Source organism: Agrilus planipennis, unplaced genomic scaffold, assembly GCF_000699045.2.
Source record: "Agrilus planipennis isolate EAB-ADULT unplaced genomic scaffold, Apla_2.0 scaffold158, whole genome shotgun sequence".
NCBI lineage: Eukaryota > Metazoa > Arthropoda > Insecta > Coleoptera > Buprestidae > Agrilus > Agrilus planipennis.
The window spans coordinates 633276-654836 of record NW_020438924.1 but is presented as its reverse complement, the minus strand read 5'-3'; the positions used below and the strand labels follow the sequence as shown (position 1 = coordinate 654836).

At 36.6% G+C, this 21561-nt stretch overlaps 1 protein-coding gene across 1 annotated transcript in view; it reads left to right on the top strand.

The window, feature by feature from the left end:
* The first annotated feature begins 9246 nt into the window (after nucleotides 1–9246).
* LOC108740226 overlaps nucleotides 9247–21561 on the top strand; it is a 109578-nt gene continuing 97263 nt past the window's right edge. The window contains exons 1-2 of the mRNA XM_018474464.2: nucleotides 9247–12382; nucleotides 12600–12897. Of these exons, the coding sequence (XP_018329966.1) occupies nucleotides 10469–12382; nucleotides 12600–12897 (2212 nt within the window). The 5' untranslated portion in view covers nucleotides 9247–10468. The remainder of the gene's footprint in view (nucleotides 12383–12599; nucleotides 12898–21561) is intronic.

The following is a 21561-nucleotide window of genomic DNA, read 5'->3' as shown; positions in this document are numbered from 1 at the left end:
TCTCATAAGTTATAAGACACAGTCAGGAACGTACGTACAAGTGGCCCACGAAACTCAAGGAGTCTTGAGTTACAAGGAATTTAATACCTATAAGGGTATGGAGAGAGGAACGCTCAAAGCTCCTCATATGTTATAAGGACTGTCAGGGACATAGGTATGGGTGAATCATGGAACTCAAGGAGTCTTGGGTTACATGAAACTTAAAATCCACCGGGGTGAGAAGAGAGAACACTATGCTTATATCAAATAGTACAGTCCTTCTTTTCCAAAAGCGTCTCATAAGTCATAAAGACAGTCAGGGACAGTGAGTGGACCACGGAACTGAAGGAGTCTTGGGTTGCATGGAACTTAAAACCCACGAGGGTGTGGAAAGAGAGAGCACTATGCTTATACCAGATGGTACAGTCCTTCTTTTCCTAAAGACTTCTCATAAGTTATAAGACACAGTCAGCGATGTACCTACAAATGGCCCACGAAACTCAAGGCGTCTTGGGTTACATGGAACTTAAAACCCACAGGGCTGTGGAGAAAGAACAATATCTTTAAATCAGATAGTACAGTCCTTCTTTTTCTAAAGGCTCCTCATAAGTTATAAGACACAGTCAGGAACGTACGTACAAGTGGCCCACGAAACTCAAGGAGTCTTGAGTTACAAGGAATTTAATACCTATAAGGGTATGGAGAGAGGAACGCTCAAAGCTCCTCATATGTTATAAGGACTGTCAGGGACATAGGTATGGGTGAATCATGGAACTCAAGGAGTCTTGGGTTACATGAAACTTAAAATCCACCGGGGTGAGAAGAGAGAACACTATGCTTATATCAAATAGTACAGTCCTTCTTTTCCAAAAGCGTCTCATAAGTCATAAAGACAGTCAGGGACAGTGAGTGGACCACGGAACTGAAGGAGTCTTGGGTTGCATGGAACTTAAAACCCACGAGGGTGTGGAAAGAGAGAGCACTATGCTTATACCAGATGGTACAGTCCTTCTTTTCCTAAAGACTTCTCATAAGTTATAAGACACAGTCAGCGATGTACCTACAAATGGCCCACGAAACTCAAGGCGTCTTGGGTTACATGGAACTTAAAACCCACAGGGCTGTGGAGAAAGAACAATATCTTTAAATCAGATAGTACAGTCCTTCTTTTTCTAAAGGCTCCTCATAAGTTATAAGACACAGTCAGGAACGTACGTACAAGTGGCCCACGAAACTCAAGGAGTCTTGAGTTACAAGGAATTTAATACCTATAAGGGTATGGAGAGAGGAACGCTCAAAGCTCCTCATATGTTATAAGGACTGTCAGGGACATAGGTATGGGTGAATCATGGAACTCAAGGAGTCTTGGGTTACATGAAACTTAAAATCCACCGGGGTGAGAAGAGAGAACACTATGCTTATATCAAATAGTACAGTCCTTCTTTTCCAAAAGCGTCTCATAAGTCATAAAGACAGTCAGGGACAGTGAGTGGACCACGGAACTGAAGGAGTCTTGGGTTGCATGGAACTTAAAACCCACGAGGGTGTGGAAAGAGAGAGCACTATGCTTATACCAGATGGTACAGTCCTTCTTTTCCTAAAGACTTCTCATAAGTTATAAGACACAGTCAGCGATGTACCTACAAATGGCCCACGAAACTCAAGGCGTCTTGGGTTACATGGAACTTAAAACCCACAGGGCTGTGGAGAAAGAACAATATCTTTAAATCAGATAGTACAGTCCTTCTTTTTCTAAAGGCTCCTCATAAGTTATAAGACACAGTCAGGAACGTACGTACAAGTGGCCCACGAAACTCAAGGAGTCTTGAGTTACAAGGAATTTAATACCTATAAGGGTATGGAGAGAGGAACGCTCAAAGCTCCTCATATGTTATAAGGACTGTCAGGGACATAGGTATGGGTGAATCATGGAACTCAAGGAGTCTTGGGTTACATGAAACTTAAAATCCACCGGGGTGAGAAGAGAGAACACTATGCTTATATCAAATAGTACAGTCCTTCTTTTCCAAAAGCGTCTCATAAGTCATAAAGACAGTCAGGGACAGTGAGTGGACCACGGAACTGAAGGAGTCTTGGGTTGCATGGAACTTAAAACCCACGAGGGTGTGGAAAGAGAGAGCACTATGCTTATACCAGATGGTACAGTCCTTCTTTTCCTAAAGACTTCTCATAAGTTATAAGACACAGTCAGCGATGTACCTACAAATGGCCCACGAAACTCAAGGCGTCTTGGGTTACATGGAACTTAAAACCCACAGGGCTGTGGAGAAAGAACAATATCTTTAAATCAGATAGTACAGTCCTTCTTTTTCTAAAGGCTCCTCATAAGTTATAAGACACAGTCAGGAACGTACGTACAAGTGGCCCACGAAACTCAAGGAGTCTTGAGTTACAAGGAATTTAATACCTATAAGGGTATGGAGAGAGGAACGCTCAAAGCTCCTCATATGTTATAAGGACTGTCAGGGACATAGGTATGGGTGAATCATGGAACTCAAGGAGTCTTGGGTTACATGAAACTTAAAATCCACCGGGGTGAGAAGAGAGAACACTATGCTTATATCAAATAGTACAGTCCTTCTTTTCCAAAAGCGTCTCATAAGTCATAAAGACAGTCAGGGACAGTGAGTGGACCACGGAACTGAAGGAGTCTTGGGTTGCATGGAACTTAAAACCCACGAGGGTGTGGAAAGAGAGAGCACTATGCTTATACCAGATGGTACAGTCCTTCTTTTCCTAAAGACTTCTCATAAGTTATAAGACACAGTCAGCGATGTACCTACAAATGGCCCACGAAACTCAAGGCGTCTTGGGTTACATGGAACTTAAAACCCACAGGGCTGTGGAGAAAGAACAATATCTTTAAATCAGATAGTACAGTCCTTCTTTTTCTAAAGGCTCCTCATAAGTTATAAGACACAGTCAGGAACGTACGTACAAGTGGCCCACGAAACTCAAGGAGTCTTGAGTTACATGGAACTTAAGACCTATAAGGGTATGGAGAGAGGAAGGCTCAAAAGGCTCCTCATAAGTTTTAAGGACTGTCAGGGACATAAGTATGGGTGGATCGTGGAACTCAAGGAGTCTCGGGTTACATGGAACTTAAAACCCACAGGGCTATGGAGAAAGAACAATATCTTTAAATCAGATAGTACAGTCCTTCTTTTTCTAAAGGCCCCTCATAAATTATAAGACACAGTCAGGAACGTACGTACAAGTGGCCCACGAAACTCAAGGAGTCTTGAGTTACATGGAACTTAATACCTATAAGGGTATGGAGAGAGGAACGCTCAAAGCTCCTCATATGTTATAAGGACTGTCAGGGACATAGGTATGGGTGGATCATGGAACTCAAGGAGTCTTGGGTTACATGAAACTTAAAACCCACAGGGGTGTGGAGAGAGGCACCATGCTTATACCAGACGGTACAGTCCTTCTTTTCCTAAAGGCTCCTCATAAGTTATAAGACACAATCAGGGATGTACCTACAAGCGGCCCACGAAACTCAAGGAGTTTTGGGTTACATGGAACTTAAAACCTACAAGGGCATGGAAAAAGGACAGGCACCGTCAGAGACGTAGCTACTTCTAGGCCATAGAACTCAAAGCGTCTTGGGTTACATGGAACTTAAAACTTACAGGGATGCGGGGAGAGAACACTACGCTTATATCAGATAGTACAGCCATTCTTTTCCTAAAGGCTCCTCATAAGTTATAAGACACAGTCAGGGATGTATCTACAAGTGGCCCACGAAACTTGCGTTACACGGAACATAAAACCTACAAGGGTGTGGAGAGAGAAGACTATTTTGTATATCAGATTGTACTTCCCTTCTTTTCAAAAAGCTCCTTATAAGTGACAAGGCACAGTCAGGGATGTAGCTACATGTAAGCCATGGAACTCAAGGCGTCTTGGGTTACATGGAGCTTAAAACTCACAAGAGTGTAGTTAGAGAACACTGTTCTTATATCAGATAGTACAATCCTTCTTTTCGAAAGGCTCTTCATAAGTTATAAGACACAGTCAGGGACACTACGGGTGGCCCACAAAACTCAAGGAGCCTTGGGCTACATCGAACTTAAAACCTACAAGAGTGTAGAGACAGGACACTATTCTTATACCAGACAGTACAACCCTTCTTTTTAAAACGCTGCTCTTACGTCATAGTATACAGTCAGGGACGTACTAGTTACAGGTGTGCCACAAACTCAAGGCATCTTGGGTTATATCGTACTACAAGATTGTAGCCCATGCTTGACTCATACAGAAAAGATTGCTACGTAATCCCCTGGACAACAGCTTCTACAGTAGCTTTATTAAGAAACAATGTCGATGACATAAACTCATTCTCTTAATAATTTTAGATTACCTACACTGTTGTATTAAATATTTTCCCTTATCTCGAAAGCAGTAGACTTATAGCTGCATACACCAAATATACATTCAGTTCATATAAAAAATGGAAATCGAAGAATTGAAATACCAAGTTGCTAATAATCTGAACTGTGTTTCTAGAGCGTAAACAAATTTAACTTAGAATAAAAACCAGTAGACCCGTTAGGAAATAATGCTAAAAAAGAAATTTACCAAACACACAACTTAAAACTTGATCCTGTCGTCTTCTTCGTATGTTATATTCTCAACCTGAATGCTGTACTAACAATTTTTCCTGAAAAACAAATATTTACGCTGAAATAACACCTTCGAAATTATCGTTTATGTACTTTTGTGCTTTCAAGCATCAGTGAGAAAAGAACTTATCTCTTGCGAGTTAAGGTAATTTCCACTCTAAATAATATAGTTAGTATATTTTGTTTAAATAATAGGAAATACGTACTCTAATATTTTACTACTTGATAGCTTGCTATCTATTAACCTATCTATAACCTGAATACAGAAAAGATCTTTTGCAGAAGTAAACAAAACAGTTTCAATTATGCATAAGGATAACTTGATAATGTTTTTATTGCAGCTTTAAAATAATCATACCTAAGGAAGCCTATTTTCCTGAAGAAATCTTTCTTTTATGAACCGTCTCCCAGTCTCAATTTCGCTTGTTGAATTTAAACTTTGCATTGCATTAAAATTTTTCCTAATCACATTGCATACATACATAAACTAATGAAAGTATTTTATTCTCTCCTTAAAGGAGGATAAAATTATTATTATTACCATTCTTCCTCTGACCACTTCTGTCATTTCCACGCATTTATTTCTTCTATAAACAATCCTAACAGTAACTCACATTCTGTTGTAATTACCACTGACGTTTTGGTGTTTTCTAACTTTCGTTTAAAACATTATTAGCAGTATATAAATAAGTATTAATTATTAGGCAGATTTTTTTCTGTTTTCCATAAATATTTTCGAACGATTATTCGATAGATATTCAAATGGAAAATGACTTCCTGTTGATTAACGTTATAATTAGATGATGATTCGTTGATCGTCAAGGACATTTGAAAAATATTCTAGGCAAAAAATAAATATAATTATTAAGATACTATACCATTGTCTATCAACATTATTATAAACAATGTATAAAATAATATTTATATCTTGAGATTTATTTTCAAGTTGAGTAGAGGAAGTACAATCTATTTTTCGCTTTAAATTCATTTCTATTAACTTTATCTGTTCAACAAATAATCGAAAAATTAGTAAAGCTTAACTGTTAAGCATATACTATTCCAAATCTCTGTTGGAGATCATCCATTTCACCAATTCTTATATGTTCACGCAGTTTTATCGCGTCAGTGAAACAACGGATTTCATTACAAACTTTTGAACTTTGCTGACTTTACTTTTAGATGCCTGTTGGTAGATAGTCAGGCCCTGCGATATAACCGTAATTCCATCCAGGTTTCGCTAGCAATTTGTCAAACTGTCTCCAATATCGTTTCGTCGTTGTAAAACTGCGACAGAAGTTTATTGCACAAACTGGGTCAACTTTGTGATAAATGCCAGGACCTGCTAGCCTAGTTATACACACAGAAGTATATTTAACAATACTATTTTGTTTTTTAACAAAAGTTATGACTTGCAATTGGTCTTCCATATTTTCGTACACCTTTGCTGACGTGAGATTAATACGATATGTGGAGATTGAGCATAGAAATAGTGCTTTAAATGTGGATAAATGTACATATAAAAGTTAAAGTGTGTCGGTTCGGAGTTGTTTCCGTTCGTTAAACCCTGCTGCCTTTTCTGTACACAAATGTGTGTTGAAATCTGAAGGTAAACGCAACCGATAGAACATGGAATGTTGATTACCTGGGAGTGTTTTTACTTCATGAGTTGTCTGACTTACGATTAAAGCTACGTGACAAGTCTCCTATTCCTCTTTCTTATTACTCCTTCAGCAGCCGCGGCTTATTCTACATATATTGTATAGATATACATATGTACCGTAACACCTAAAGAAACGCCCAGATTTCACGTACAAAACAAGGAAAACAGGTGTAAATTATTCGTCGAACAACTCGTTATTACAACTATTACTGTTTCTGCTTCTAATATGTCTCTGACTAACCCTTCATGCCTGAAAAGGTGCCCTACCAACCTATCTCGTCTATTTTTTATTGACTTTGACCATAGAGTCCTCTGTTCTCCTATTCCTTCTAATACCTCTTCATTTTCAACCCTCTCTATCCACGGTATCCTCATAATTCACCTGCAACACCAAATTTCAAATGCTTCTAATCTTCTCTTTTCCGCCGTGCCCTTTTTCGGGACATACTTCAACAATCTTTTTCGAATTTTTAACCTGACTTACCTAACTTCCTAGATATCGAAAATAGTATTTGAAATAAAAAAGTTATGTTTAAGTGTTGAAGAAAATCATACTTTAGAGTGAGATGAATCTAATACTCAAATTCAGCATAATCGCATTAGTCTTATGTTGATATACATATGTTTAAAATTATTGAAGAACTGACGCTCCCTTCAAATACTACTCAGGAACACCACCCTCTATTCATTTCTGCAAAAATCTCAGATGGCCCATTTCCAAAGTCAAATTCAATTAGATCCTTTGTCAATATTATAAGAGAATGATACCTCATAATAATAGACAAAGCGCCCGTATGTACAACGAACCCCGTAAAAACAAACCCGCACAAGAATATTGGGTGCAGTAACTGACTAATATTTATTTAAGCAAAACAGGGGATGAAACCGGCATATTTATTTGAAATAGATTATTTTATACTAAAAATCCAATGTAAAAAATGCGCTGTACGTTTAATTTTGTTTTAATAAATTGCAGATTGGTCTGGTTCCTGGTGAAGTCTTGGAGATTGTGATCCTATTCTTGATATTGATTTTATGGATTAAATAATGATCTTAACCCTCATTTTAAATGTAGACCAAATTTCATACGACTTTGTTCTTCATTAATGTACATAGAACACTGACGCAACAAGTTGGTATCAAACAAAATCCTTCATAATCCACGACACCTACTGAAAACTACTAAATTCCTTAACCAACAAACCAATTTTCGTTATGGGACGAATGTTTCCTGCAAGAACAACCATGCACCTCATCGTCGGTAAGTTATCTCAAAAACTGGTAAGATTTTTGTACCCTTTCTTTCGTTTTAAATCGTTATTGTTACAGATTCATTCCCAGTTTCTGCCAAATACAGTAAATGCCCTATTGTTATTTTAAAATCCTTTATGTTCTGATTCCAGTTTGATTTGAGAACGGTCAAACAGAAGAAGCCCGAAGTTTGTGAGCTTCCTCTTTTATTCGTCCAAAACTTGTGAATCTAAGTCATAATAATGAAAAGCCTTTTTGGAAATATGTACGTAAGATTAATTGAGTGCAATTTTGAAATCAGTTTCAGTATTTAACGTTTTAATTGTTGCAAGTGAGTCGATAGCTACCTTACACTCCTTAGATTGTTTTGAAAACTACATATCTTAATTTGTATTTACTTAGAAATATTGATTGATTTAATAGATGGAAGAGTTTGCTGTTTTCGCTAAAATTGTCTTACATTTTTCCGATAGTTCTTCGTATATTCGTAAATTCGAAAAGGCAAAACATTCAAAAGTTAAACTACGCCATTTTTATGGTTCAATTGACAATGTCACTGAAATGCAAGAGAAATATAAATTACAGGTAGATAATGAAATATATACTTTGTAACAATCTGTATGATCCTGCAGCTTTTCACAGTATCTATTTGCTACATTACTTCTCATAGCGGTTTACGTAATTGCACTTTCCCATCTAGAATTATTTCATTTTCAAAATATCATTGGGAATAACTATGTATATATAATAACCTCTGGTATACATTGTCTAACTAAATTCTTCGTTCTCATCACTTTGAAGCAATGACGCGGATCAAAAACCTACTTTTGTCTTTATAGTGTTATGTTGTTAAAGTCCATACGCGGATCGAATTCATAAATGATGTTGTAGAAAGAAATAACTGTAATCGAACCTTTACTACCTCTTGAAGTCATCTGCAACGGTCAACACCAAATACCAGTACATACAATAGACATAATAGAGTTTGCGTTTTTCTTTTTATGCATTTTATTTAGGTAACACTTATAATTACAGTTCAAAATTGACATAATACATATAAAAAGCCAGAAATTCTTACTAAGGGAGTTACGTGAGATCAAATAGAGAGAAAGACCTCAATTGTGGACCTATTATCAGAAAAAAAAGAAAAATGAACAAAACCATACAGTCCTAGTGCGAAGCCAATTCTATTGATATGATAGATAATCCTAAATCCTCACTAATTAAAAAAAGAAACTAAAACCTTCACATAAAAGAATACGAAAAAAGCAACTTTAATTACAACTAAACACGAACCAAAAAAAAAAAAAATAATGTTCCTAAAGTTAATTAAAAAGAGTGCTTCGAATACGTACTTACTAGCCAACCCTTTCAATACCTATTTGGTAAACCCATCAAAACAAAAAAAAGTAGGCGAGCGAGTTAAATAAGCTAAAACAAATTAAATGTTCACAATTTTTTTTATGTATTTGTGTTACACCTATAAGTCCCTGGCTGAGAAAGAAATTGGGTTTTACGACATACGCACGAACTCAAAAGCACGTCTTACAACGCAGAAGGCAAAAGAAAAGGTCGAATAAAGCCACCCTTATTTGGGTCAATGGTTATTCCCTGGAAAAGAAATTTAATTCTATTTTTAGAATCCACCTGAGTCTGAATAGCACAACAAAAAATTTATTTGATTAGAGAAATATCTTTTGTTACTGAATTATGTATAATGGTTCTTTTTGAAAAATGTTTGCTTAATTTTATCAGAAATATGGGAACTCGATTGCAAATAAATGTGACCCAGCCACTGAATATGGATATGAGAAAATGGTGTTAATAGTCGTTCGACTATCCGGTATTTATTTATTATCTAAAGACGATCCTAATCAATATTCTGGGTTAAGAATGTGATTGTCCCACCCACTGTGACAAGTCGTGGTTAAAATAACTGTGGTTTACGAATTACCTTCATCGTCGGGTTCATTATACATTTTTAATGCATACCTACTGTCTCTACATTAAAATAGAAATCTGGGACATCCTAAAAATTTTCCTTGGGAAATATTACTTTTTGCGCTTTCCGCTTTTCCGAATTTCCCCGAGTGTATTTATTCGCCACCTACAGTTGAAATCTTCCACTAAATATATTCCCTGAAACGAATAGTGTACTTTTATGCTCCACCTTACCGAATACTGAATTTATGATCGCTATTGAAACCTAGATGGCAGCAGCAGTCTAGCAAGGTTAGAGCAGCTGTAAAATGGTGGATTATACGGTAGTAAGATTCAGAGGGCGGGGAGTTTACTAGGTGCTCGAAATGATAAGAGTGTCGTGTGTTTTTGATAATTTAAACGGTTTCAAGTTCGTGGTTTGAATTATTAAAGCATCTATAAATGTTTTAACGATATATCGTGAAACTGTTTTGGTGTTAAATGTAGGTGTTGCAAGTGACAGCAGTAATAAGAAGTAAACACTTTAAGCATTCGTCTCTCTTTCTCGCACTTTAAATGTACTATCGTGCTGGTGAAAACGTGTTAAAAGCTTTAAAACACTGGACTAATTTCCACAGCGTACCTACGTGTCAAAATAATTACTTGAATGGTAAAAGTGAAAAAAATTAATTGAGAATTGTGTGATAATAAGAAAGAAAAATCGATCCAGATTAATGCATTATCTCAGTAAGGATAAGGGCGCAAGTTCAACCCTATCACCACGTTGTTGCCATGCCTTAAAGTAGAATATGTGGTTCATATATTATCGAATAAAAAGTTATTTAATTAATTAATCCAATTTTGAAAAGACTATCAAAGAAAAACATGGCATAGTAGTGTATGTAGGTGAATACCTAATCCTAAATAGGATGTTGCTAGATTCCCTTTCTCTGATGGTGACTATACTCTCCTGATATTAACACAGCAGTAAATCAAATAATAAAATATGCGTATGTCAATTCATCGTGTTACGAAAACATCTACTGCTAACACAATGATGCGAGTTCCCGTTAAGAAAAAAAAAGTCGAGGCTAAAGCGATAGACTCCATTTCTGAAACGATTTCCTTTGTTATCAAAGGTAAATTAACGTCGCTTAAGCCAACTGTTTTAACTAAAAAACAGATGAAAATAAAAGCCATGCCCAATTCATCTAAAAAAGTGAAAATCACCAAAAGGAAAGATAAACTCATGAAATACAAAAAAGTTCCCGAAATGAAAAAAGCTAATACGAAGAAGAAGGCCGAAAAGGAGAAGGAATCTATGTCTAACATTGACAAACTAATACAACAGAAACAAAGTCTTGATGAACCTTCAGTGGCTGCCAATAAAACAGGCATAACTGAAAAAAATAAAAAAGGGAAAGAAGGGAACTCTGTATCTAAGAAAACAACCCCAAAGATCGCAAAGAAAAAAGTTCAGAATAACACTGAATCCTTAAATTTGTCCGATTTAAAAGGAGCGAGTCGACAAATTTATGCTGATAATGCTAGCAGGGAAGAAGAAAAATCTCCAGAAAATACGAGTAATATTAGCGATAAAACAAATACAAAGAAAAAGGAAAAAGCAGATGAAACTACTCCACAGAGATCGAAAAAAATAAAAAACAAGACCAGACAAGCAAATAAAATGACAGTTAAGTGTTTAAAAGGCACAAATAAAGAACCACATCGCAAAGAAATTCCGTTCAAGAGAAACATGAGGAACAAAATAAAAAAGGAACGCCTGAGTGGCGATGAACTTTCTAACAGTTCCGACGAAATCAGTTTAGTTTCACTCTCTCAGCAAAGTTCAGAAAGACCCGAAGTCAAGAGCGAGAACATCGAATCGTCTCGTCAAGAAGCCGATAAGCTTAAAAACTTTACGAAACAAAGCATCAACAAGGCAAAAACAACCCCAAGGAAGCAGAAACCAACTGTTCAAAGCAATTTGAAGAACACCCGAAAAATGCTTATGATGAAAAAGAAAATGTTGACTAAAGATAAGGAAGAAAACAAAATGCATAAAATGAAACTTCTTGGATTATGGAACGGACCAAGGCGACATCGAGTGGCATCTCTGAATGCTCTTGCCAAAGTGCATTGTCTCTACGAGAACGAAACTCGTAGTGCGTTTCTGGACGATGCCAAAAAGGTGGTTTATGTAAAGAAGGAAAAGGATCCCGAACCAAAAGAAATAGAAGATTCTCCACCTCCCATGAGAAATCTTCGCGCTGCTCCACGTCTAGGATCCGTAGGAAAACATTGGGATATGCACGAAATGTCGTCCTCCAGCTCTGAAGACAACGATAGCGTGATAGAACAACCGAAAGTTAAAGCAGTCCTGAAACGAATCAAACAGGAAGCTGAAGTAGAAAGAAACGAAGAAAAACAAAAAACAGAGAAAAAACGCAGAAGGAATAGAACTGAAATTATAATGGATCTCAAAGACATGGTGGTACGGAAACGTATGGCCAGTCTAAATGCAACTGCTATCCTAGCCGCCAGCTACTCCACCGAAAAGAAATCTTCAAAAAGTTCTAAGAGTGACGACACCGACTCGAGCGATTCCGACGAATCTTTTGTCGTTAGCAAAAGCGAATGTAAGAAAATTGAAGAGGACATTGTAAAAAAGGAGGAAGAACCTCAAGTGATCGAACTTCGCGCTACACCCAACAAGAAAGTGTCTGTCATATTGAATCAGGATACTGACGTAACCATCACCGGAGTTTACGTTAACAGTACGACCAGATCAACACATCACGAAGGATATTGCAGCATAGCAGGCATGCAATACAGAATATCAGCCACGAGTCATACTCAAACTGCAGCGGCAGCTATGACCACTGAAAATTTACTGCAGTCTCCGAGTGTGTCTGAAAATGTAAGTAAATAGACAAATTAATTGCTATCTTATACGTAAATGAGTGTCAACCAATCACGCTAAGCGTCATGGGAGAGTGATTATGATATTTCCAAAGGGGTTCAAATAGAAATCAGTAAAATTATCATGATTTTACATTGAAATCAAGTAGATCGGTTGAGTCTAATTTAAAAAAGTTTCCAATTATGAAATTGTCGAAAGCATGTTATCCTTTCAGAACATTGAAGAAAATATTTCGCCTGTTTGTAAGTCGTACACCCCATTAGGGGCACTGTCAAATATGAAGCCCCCGGGAGCGCCAGACAGCCAGCATGGAATGGCTCTGGGTCACTCTCCTCATCATCTCGGTCTTCCCCACATGGTACCCGTAGGACCGTCGCAACACGGACCACCAGCACATCTATCTCCAGCAAACCGACGACACGTCGGTTGTACCAGCGCATTCTCAGCTCCTCCATCGGGACACTTTGGCGCGTCTCCTGGACATCCGGTGGCTGAACAAGGATACACTCACGGTAAGTCTTTTATTTTGGCCATTACCCTAGTAGGAGAAAATTTTTGGTGTTGATGCAATTATTTGGTGTTTGACGAAGAATTCGAATATAAGTGGAGTCCAAATAAGATTTTTACTTAGGTCAGATGCGAAACTGACGCATATCTTGTACGTCTTCATTTGTCTTTTTCAATGAAACCAATTCTATAAAGTTGACGAACTTCTCGAGTATCTCTTGTAACCGATTAAGAAAAAACCCTTACAAATCCGCACTGATCGGGCTACCCCAATGGTGAACGACCCTAAGGATTTACCTTATTGTCCTTGTCGGAGGGACATGCGCGTGTTGCGAGGCCACAGAAGATCCAAACCGTTCGTTCGTAAGTGGGCCAGCAATCCGGGAAACTTCGGCTCTTCCCGACTCTCTGAACCTTCCATGCTTCGAAGAACTCTCTAGAGCTTGACGAGATCCGTGGTCCGTTGTGCGTCTCTCCACTTGCGGAATCGTGAATTCGCGTCCGTTTACAACTGACATGTTTTCGTCGCTATCGGCAATACGCCCGATCGGTGGTTTTGTGTTTATTTCGCGGTGGTTTACGTGCTGTCGTTGTCGTTTATAATTTGCCGCATTCGCCGAACGTTTTGACGTTTGTTTACCATTTGCGTGCGCACTCATGGTGTTGTTATTGTGGCGTAGATTCCTGGAATTACGTGCTGATGAGCTCGCCGGTGAAAATTACATACATGTAGCTACGTCGTAACGGTCGTTTAGTGTTCTTTTTCACTGGGCGCCGTTAATTCTGTTATTCAGATGTGATTGGATATAAAAAGAGTGCACCAATGGTGATCAAAACTATGTTCTTAACTAAAACGCATACAGGTAAGATCTGCGACTGCGAATAAGTGCAGAAGTAAGATAATACCATTACACAACATTTAGTCAAGTATCTGGCGTACCTGTACTTATTAGACCTGACAGGGTCCAATTTAATTTTGAAGAATTACTACTAAAGAAACCGCTGATAACCATAAGCTTATCTAATAAAATAATTCGAAGTGGTCTGTATTCTGTCGAAACTGCCAGACGCGGATCGCGATTTCGATCTTTTTGGATCTCATCAGCGCGTCGCAGGCAGCTCCGACAGAACACAGACCAACTTTTACCTGCTGTCTTAACAGTGCGTTTTAGAAAATACTACGTATGGCGCAGTAAACGCCATCTGTAGCACGATGCTACATTTTAGGATTACGTATGCTCCAACAAGGTCCACTTGTGTGGATATCTATTTGCTGAAAACGAATCCCGGCGTAGCCAACCTCAACGTGATAGGCACGTTAGCTTAATCGAATAAAATATATTATATATAATTGTGCTACAGATGGCGTTTACTGCGCCATTCGTAGTATTTTCTATAAGCTTATCTAGATCATCTCGTTTCTATAAAAATAGCTGCACTGTGAAGGAGAATGTAATTGTTAAAACCGCAATATAATCAGCACTAGAAACGCGACCGTCTCCCAACAGTATGTAACAGCAGTCGTCGCACTTCAACCGATATTGGTATTGGGAAGGTGTTTAGATCTTGGTACGCCGCACGGAATTCCCCTGATCCACGTTTTCCACTCTTGCAAAGTATTGAAGTCACCGGTTAATGACACTTTTTATTTAGTGCATACCACATCGGATTTGCTTGTCGTAAACATCCCATCATAAATCCCCCTAAGTTGATTAAAAGTTCAGCAATTTTCAAGTATAAAGGATCTAATAAGAACAATCTCCTTATAACCAGTTGCTTCATTTCCCAAACGATTCTCACCGTTTCTTAAATACAGAATCTCCAATTGGTTAAGAAATTAGGAGAAATATAATGAATTATTGATCGTTTATACGGCAATTAAATCGTTACCGAATTTTATCGTGTGTAGTCTTCGTCTGTAAATTGAATTTCTTGAACCGTTTTCCGCTGGCACGTCAACTTGTTTTGTTAAGAATGGGAATTGTGCCAACGCGAACTTATCGTTTTAGAAAACTATGTGATTAAGATTAAATTCGAAACTAAGTACCTACATCGAAATCGTTCTTTGGTTTGTTGAAATAGGTTTACATAAATTGATATACATATAGTAAACATAATATTCCAAAAGTATTTGTAATAGATACGTCAAGTATTCCATTTTTTTGCACAACTGTAATAATCACCATCATAAGGTCATCAGTTCTAAGTCACGCACCTCCACACTTTCCTTTCCTGAACGAATCTTCGCATTTCCCTAAAACTAAACATTCCAAATCCTTAACTATTTATGAACAGTAATCTAATGTAGGTATATTTCTATTCTTCTTAATTCATTTTTCTGCCTCTAATATGTCTAACTAACTAGCCCTTCATGCCTGAAAAGGTGAAATCAAATGGGATTGAAATCGCGATCCACAGTTAGTGATTTTGATAAATTATTGAATGAGAACACAATTCGTTTTATGTTTTAGTTACTTTATACGTACTTACTTAAAAAATTAATTATTCTGAAACTTTGTTTTCAACCTTCTTACTTACAGCTTAAATTAATCTTATCTATTTAAATTTTGAGGTAGCTGAAATCTACTGAGTAATGAAGTTTACTTGAGCAATTAATTATCATAGACTAAGTAGTTGTAAGAAACTTCAACTGACCCACTTCAAGTAGCAACCTCATTTTGAATAGATGTCTAGTCCTATACCTGCAGAGCATTTGTACTTACAGTTCACAGGAATATGATTTCATGAACATTTCCTAGTAACTAATGAGTATACCTACGTTTGAATTCGACAAAGTTTTAATTGAATCTAAAATAGTGCCTGCTGGTTGCTGCTTCAACAAACCAACAACTTGATTCTAGTTTTTGATCATCACACACGTGCCATAACCGCGTTCGCTTTTCATATCGTTAATGTTTTATTATCGTTATCTATTTGAGTGTATACGGTTAAAATTTTTTACAAACTTTGCAATTCAAGTGTGAGAGAATATCATGACGTAATGCTTTCAGTCTAATTAATTCGATTATTTATTATAATACAGTCAACTGTACCACTGATCGACATACTAGCAACAACTAGCAATAGTCTTCTAATAAAATATTTTAAGTGATAATTAAATAGTTGAATTTTGAAAGATGAGACACCGTGGTCAATGGTACATGTATATTTTACCATGCCGTAACCTTGTCTAATCCCTTGGTGCATACAACTTATCCAGAATGTTGCATCCTCAAACGAACTGATTTCCATTACAAGTATACCTGCCTATTCTAGAACCACGGTTGTTAGCATATTATTAGGTTTATGTATATAGTGGAACCACCTAACTATTCAACTTAATGCTGCTATTAGAATAATTTACATTAAAGGGAAATTGGGCTCGGAAATCACACACAGATGTCTAGAGGTCTAGAGCATCAATACCTACAATAATTTTTTATTTCGTTTCTCTACGGATTTCTAATAGCTTCCGTGCATAAACTGATCACAAACAAAGGTATGAAAGTAATAATTACACCACGATTATCTATTGAATTATTTATTTTAATTCTACACATAACTGCATCGATTTATTTTATCGTTTCTGAATTATTACCTATAAGATAGTCATCTGCTTGGCCAGGAAATTAACAACGCGTTCTTTAGACAGTGACGAGAACATAATGCCTTTGCGTCCTTTTAAAGGCTGTCGTCCTCGCGTGTTTATGCCTGCAAAGAAAATTAATGTATATATCAATACATCCAAGCGATATTTCAACAATTAAGATAAAACAATGAGAATGTCATTACTTAGTTTTTAGTTCTAAAGTAAGAATGTTTTTGTTCAATTGAATGTCGTTATTAATAACTCGTAGTCGAAAAGTTTTCCTTCAATTTAGGAAACTTACAGGTACTTATGATAAGCGCACTCTTCAAATTAGGACTACAAAACAGTTAAATTCTTTGATAAGATTCACTTATAATTAAGAATTTCATCAGAATTCCAGGGCATTTGTTATCACATTTTTTTTAAATTCATGAGGATTTTTTTATTAAAATGCAACAGTCACAAAAATGTCTACCGATAATTTGGAAATTGCGAACACTAAATTAATTAAGGAAAATTACGATTACATTAAAATGACTGGAAAATAATAATTCAATATTAAGCAGTATCAAGGGGCTTAGCACCCCATAAATAAGCGTTAGATCCGCTGACAAATTATCGCATAGGTGTAATCCTTCTGTAAACGATTCACAGAGCTTACATAAAAAAAACTTTTGTGGGACAAGAAAAACTTCCACTGGAAAATAATAATTGAACATTGAACGGTTCAACACCTCATTAATGACCCTTAGACCCGTTGACAAATTATCGCATAGGTTTCATCCTTTAATGAATCAGTCACAGAGCGTAGATACAAAAAATTGTTGTGGAACAAGGAAAACTTCCACTGGAAAATAATAATTGAACATTGAAGGGTTGAACACCCCATAAATGACCATTAGACCCGCTGATACATTATCACATAGGTATAATTCTTCTATAAATGAGTCACAGAACTTAGATAGATTAGGAAAACTTCCACTGTAAAATAGTAATTGAACATTGAGGATTTTAACACCCTATAAACCACGTTTCGACCCACTGACCGTAGGGGTTTTTTAGGGCAGATAAAGGGAGTGAAGCTACTGTTTTAAATATATTGATACAGGAATCTATTTTGTTTCAATATTTTCTCAAACAGTGTGTGGTCTATTAGCAACAATGGATTGTAGTCAAATTCAGAAAAGTTCGTCCGTTCTTTGGTCCTAAGCATTTCCACGAAATATCCGTTGGAAAAGTTCTTTATTAATCGGTTGGTCTTACGCAGTCCAATAATTTTCAATGGTTTGATGCGATCGGTAATAACTCAGGCAGAAAACCGAAGCCAAAAGAGATCAAAACATCTCTATCAGCACTCTCGACCTTACCGCAGGCCAGCTGCTGCTCTCGTTTGTGACAGCTGCTCGTTGTCTGCGACGGATATATAATATAAGAAACCGGGAAAGACGATCTCCGGACGGAAAGGGAACACGATCGTTATCAATTGATCATTGTTTTAGCGGTTAATGAGATTAAAATGCCTAAACCTTACTGGAATTTATGATGTATGCGAGACGTTAAAACCTCGAAAAATTAATTCAGCAAAGAATTTTGAATCAACGCGCTTTACTATGTTATAATTTTCTATCAAAGTTTGGGTAGTTACGTCAGAATTGGTGAAGGAAGACCTAAGATGCCCTACACTATAGTGTAGTCCGTTTTGTACGACTTCGCATATAGCAACCAACCGTTTTTAGCAAGGTAAGTATAGGCAAATGTTGGGTTTAAGAATGAGCTTATATGAAAGGACGTTCGTTTATTACGAATCCGCTTACAACGACCGATCGCTGTATCTTAATTTTTCAGCTTTCTAATCCATGTTTTGAAAATGAAGTTTAAGATGTATCCTTTACCGTGTCATTATTAAAAATACTTATAATAACCTGTATCATTGCAAATGTGGCAGATTACGCTACATATCCCAAAAGTATTAAGGGCGTTATGTTTAAAAATAATAAAATTAATATATTTGCGTAGGGCATTACCTGCTACAATATTTCGAAGTATCTATTCATTCAAATTCTTTTGTATTCAATTCAAACTTTTATTACTTATATTTTCCTGTAATCCCTATTAACATTCCAGCTTCGCGTACTAACTGGATGCTGCCGTCCGTAATTACAATTTTACGATGGGTTTTCTTCGGTGATTTGGGATTCTTAATATTTCTTATCTTCAAAACTTTCCAATCTTATTACTACCCTATTGGTACCCTACTTTCATCCACCAATAATTACATCCTTCACAATTTTTCTGAAGACTTCTTTTTCATAACTCAGTCAGTTCTTATCTAGCCTTCATAACTTCTAGCCGTTTTTCCAATTCTTCATCTTCATCAAAAATCATTTTTATTAAGTTTGTAAGTAAATTGTTGTGTTGTTGTCTTGTTATTTAGTTTTTAATCCGTTAATTAGTCTTCCAATAGCACCCCAAATGACTAAAACGCCGATATTACCCTTGGAATATGTATCGTAATCCGCTACACAAGACTATAATTATATAATTTATCTTATTAAATTGTAAATACTGCAGTGACACGACTGTTGTACGCAATATGCCGTTAAAGAACATGTGTTACACTGAATTCTTTGTAACAACATATGTAACATTAAAGTCATTATCGTCTTAGCGATGCGATTCACATTATTATTTGCTTGTATGAGACGTATACATATATAACATTCTTGCGGATGAACATATAGAATAGATACAAACTACAATATGCAATGCAAGGTAGCTCAAGAAGTCGACGATTAATTGCAGATCAAAGTATTCGAAAAAACAAAAGATTGTATATGCCAGTTATTTGGAAACCTCCCTTTCATATTTAAAATAACGTCCAATTGAGCCCTTCCGATTGGAAATTTGTTGGGGTTGCGGTGCAGACCCCCATCTGACATACTTGATATCAAAAAAGAGTCGATTAACAAGATAATTTTGATTCGACCTGGATCAGAAATAAGCTATCGACATCAGGGCCATATTAGTCTTAATATGGTATCCACATTAGGCCTAGGTCAGGCCAAATAGGGCAAACAGTTAAGGGGTTCAAATAGGGTCTCACCATTACGGTCAGATCAGACCTAATAGGGCATGCGTTAAGGGGTTGAAATAGGGTTTCACCATTAGTGTCAGATCAGGCAAAATGTGGCGTACCGTTAAGGGGTTGAAATTGGGTATCACCATTAGAGCCAAACAGGGCTACATAGGGATTGAAATAGGACATTACAATTACGTTCAGATCAGGCTGAAGGCCCCATCAGACTTAATAAGGTATTCTGGGTGTTGCTGGTGTGTATAGTCCCTGATTAGGGGTTGATATATTGATGCTGCAATTGGTGGCATTATAATGAGAGATTATAACCTGAACAAATAAATAATTGTTGCAAGACTGGTATTCGACCGCTGAATACGAATAAAAGGACAAAAATGAAAAAGTCAACAAAATGTAAGGTTGTTACTGTAAGGGATGATAGGTCCAATATGTAGGTATCAATTAGAAAATTAGTATGTTTAATCCCTATTCAGTCATTATAAGGTGAACAGAAATAAGATTTTTATTTAGATTTGAAGTTTTAAGAACTTAAATGCTTCCCGTCACCTCCACCAAAATTTTTTTAAGACGTCCGTTAAATATTGTGAAAAACTAGGGCTGTTCAGTTACGAATGAATCAGACATGAAGTAAAAAGAAGTACATTTGAGTGAACTGGCTTATAGGCTTGTCAACAAGAATCATTGCTACCGGTTGTTAAGTTAAACACAGGTTCAGTTCACTTCAAAGCTCATTTCTAAATATGAGTCAACGCCAATAGCAATAGCATTCAGCAGTAATGAATAAACAGTTGCTATTGGAAAGTAATCTATTTTTCCAAGAAACTATGAGGCTGACATTAAAATTGATAATTGTATTGTAAATTATGTTTTTCTATTTTTCCATTTTCGTAGTATATTTTCTCAAAGTACTTATTGGATGCTAGCAAATGATTTATATTTGAACAGATACTGTAATTTATTAACATAAAATTTAAATAGTCCTTTCCGCTCTACTTTCTTTCCTATTCAATAACGTCGATCGTGGCCTTTCTTATATTATTAGAGTGTTAGCGTATATATTTCCTTATTCCGATTCTGTGCGTGAATTTGTTAACGCAATTACCATAAGGGATATAACTTGTTCTCCGACCTGCGAGAGAAAAAAAGTTGCTCAGGGACGGCAGCGAAAACGTTGAGAGGACCAGGGGTTTGAACTCAGTCGAACCCGGAACCCCCGGTTTCGAAGGGCATCGCCCTTTTCAAGCGAATATCCGTTCTATTGTTACGCAGATCTTCAAATCAAGTTGGTCGTTAACCGATTATTGATGTCATAAACCTACGAAGTTTTAATCTTTTCGACAAAAGCGAGCTTCAGCAAACACAGGTATTAAACTGTTCCAAATTTTTATACTATAAAAAAGAAGGAATTCCAATAAGATTTCAGTTTCGAATTTATTCGTACTAAAAAAAGGAATGTATAATCGTAGATTGAAAAAAGTGTTTCAATGTCATCACTACGTTGGTTAGATTATGGTATTAATTAGCTACACTGTGGCGATATCCACCACATGTGTGAAAATTGTTTCATTTTGTTTATATATTGTAAATACCTTTCTAAAATATTTCTTTTCTATTTTCGATTAGTGTCTATAAAAATTCCTTCCTTTTGTAAATAATCTATTGTATCTTGCTTATCTATTTAAATAACTCTATTACTGTACTTTCCTATAATCCCTGTAACATTTCATCTTTTGTGTACTAACCGCATGACGTCTGTACCTTTCATTCCTTCCTAATTACATTTTTACAATCGGTTTCTTCGGTGGTTGACCGGCCATCAATTTCTTGGTATTTCTAATCTTAAAGTTTCCATATTTTAATGCTTCCCTACTCGTATCTACTACCCTCTCTATTCCTTCCTTGTAGAACAGTTTTTCATTTTTCATAAAATACCAAATCAGTTCGTCTTACGCCTTCAGCAGAACAAGTCTCTTCTCTTCTCCTTTC